Below are 1,885 nucleotides of genomic sequence, written 5' to 3'. Positions count from 1 at the left end.
TTTTCCGAGGCGGATGGTCGGCGAGGGGGAGTTAGCATAGAGCTGCTTCGCCCGGCAGTCGGCGTCATCGGGGATCGATGTCTGGAGTGGGTATGGGATGACCGGTACCGAGAGCCGTGATATCGGTGACCGATGAGGAGTATGAAGATCACTTGAGGTCCTCGCAAACGATTTTTGCTTGGGCTGTTGCGCCTCGTGTTCGACACAGGCATGAACGAGTTGTTGTATTTACCTACGTGTGATATACACGTAGAGACGATTGACGGACATTGTTTGAGAATGCTGATTGATTCAATGATGATTGATTTTATTGAAATATCCCGTCGCATGTATATGTATATTATTGACTATATTGCTTGGCCGTTTTCAATAAAAATAGAAATCTCGGGTTACACCCGAATTCCTCCCTAAGCACGTAGCTTAGGACGTTGTTATGCAACGTTTCAGGTCGTGAGCAGCAACAGTGACTGAGGCAGACACGGGACCCGGTGACAGCTAGACTTCCTGATCATGTATAATTATCTTTAACGCATTCTGTTTTCAAAAATAAAGAGTGGTGATCTTCGAACTTTTTGTGTTATAGTTTTCACACCACTTGTATTATGTACTGGTACCGTTCCAAGCGTGTGCGAACGTATTGATGTATTTTATAATGTCTTCCGCTGTATTATATTTAAAATGGATCGTTTTAACTTTCCCGCGAGTTTATATTTCGAAATTTTCCGATTGTGATTTTATTGTCCACGTGGCACAACCTGTAAGCGGGATACGGGGTTACGGGTGTCACAATTTGGTATCAGAGCAGTTCTTTCCTCGGAAAAGAATATGCGAAAACTTGATATCAGTAAAAATGTTTTGAGAAGGTTTTCAAAAACATGATTTTTAAAAGTTTTCTATTTTTGACAGACAATGTTTTGAAAAGTTAATGCATGATCTCGAAGTCACCGGGACTAAGTCTCCTTTTCAATGTCTACAGTGACTATGCCTCCACGACGTGCACGACCTGCGCCTAGACTCGGGGCAGCGGAAGCACCTATCCCTAACCCCATGCCAGAGGACTTTCGACAGTTCTGCGAGAGGATGTGGCAACAGTATCAGGGTCAGATGCCACCTCCAGCAGCTGGAGCCATACCTGCGGCTAGACCAGAGTATGTTCCACCACCACCTCCACCAGGTCTGCCGGCGTTTCACGCACCAGTAGGCGTGGATTACCTTGCACTGATCAAGGAACTTCGGGCCATGAACACCCCGAGGTTTGAGGGTTCTCAGATTCCTGAAGTTGCTGAGGACTGGTTGGTGCGGATCACACATGACTTTGATTATCTACGGTGTCCACTACAGTATCGAGCAGAGATAGCGAGTCACCATCTGTTCGGACAAGCTCGCCACTGGTGGGATGGAGTTGTGCGAGACACTATTCCTGGACATCAGTTCACGTGGGATGAGTTTCGAGCTGAGTTCGAGGAGAAATATTACAAGCGACATGATCAGGAACATCGTCTCGTGGAGTTCATCAATCTCCAGCAGGGTGACCGTTCTGTTGGTGACTATGAGGCGGAATTTACTAGGCTCCTACGATATGGAGCTAATCTTGTTCCTACCGAAAGATTGAAGATTCAGAAGTTTGTTGCTGGTCTTCGCCCCTCTCTGCGAAGGAAGATCGAGGTACTGGAGTATCCTACCTTGAACCGATACATCTGCCAGCTCGAGAAGATGCGTACGTATCTGATATCGACTAGTAGTATCGACATCCATAAAAGCTAACTCATCAGTTTTCTCCACACTCAGAAAACTGTGTGTAGCCCCGGTATCAAACAAGGCATGACAAGAAATATCATATATGTACAAAGTACCAGTAATAGCGGCAGGCTCGGTCATGTCGGCG

At 46.2% G+C, this 1,885-nt stretch overlaps 1 protein-coding gene across 1 annotated transcript; it reads left to right on the top strand.

Moving 5' to 3' along the window:
* Window positions 1-71: 71 nt before the first annotated feature.
* Window positions 72-1,764, top strand: LOC104804682. The gene is made up of 2 exons (XM_010529023.1): window positions 72-512; window positions 977-1,764. Exon 2 carries the CDS (start codon window positions 982-984, stop codon window positions 1,762-1,764), a length of 783 nt encoding a protein of 260 aa, XP_010527325.1. The 5' UTR covers window positions 72-512; window positions 977-981.
* Window positions 1,765-1,885: the final 121 nt, after the last annotated feature.

This window comes from Tarenaya hassleriana, unplaced genomic scaffold (assembly GCF_000463585.1).
Source record: "Tarenaya hassleriana unplaced genomic scaffold, ASM46358v1 Cleome928, whole genome shotgun sequence".
Lineage (NCBI taxonomy): Eukaryota > Viridiplantae > Streptophyta > Magnoliopsida > Brassicales > Cleomaceae > Tarenaya > Tarenaya hassleriana.
The sequence above is the reverse complement of the archived record's forward strand: the minus strand, read 5'-3'. Positions and strand labels throughout refer to the sequence as shown.

Coding starts and splice junctions, on each gene's coding strand:
- LOC104804682 (XM_010529023.1), top strand. CDS start 982: ATGCCTCCACGACGTGCACGACCTGCGCCTAGACTCGGGGCAGCGGAA.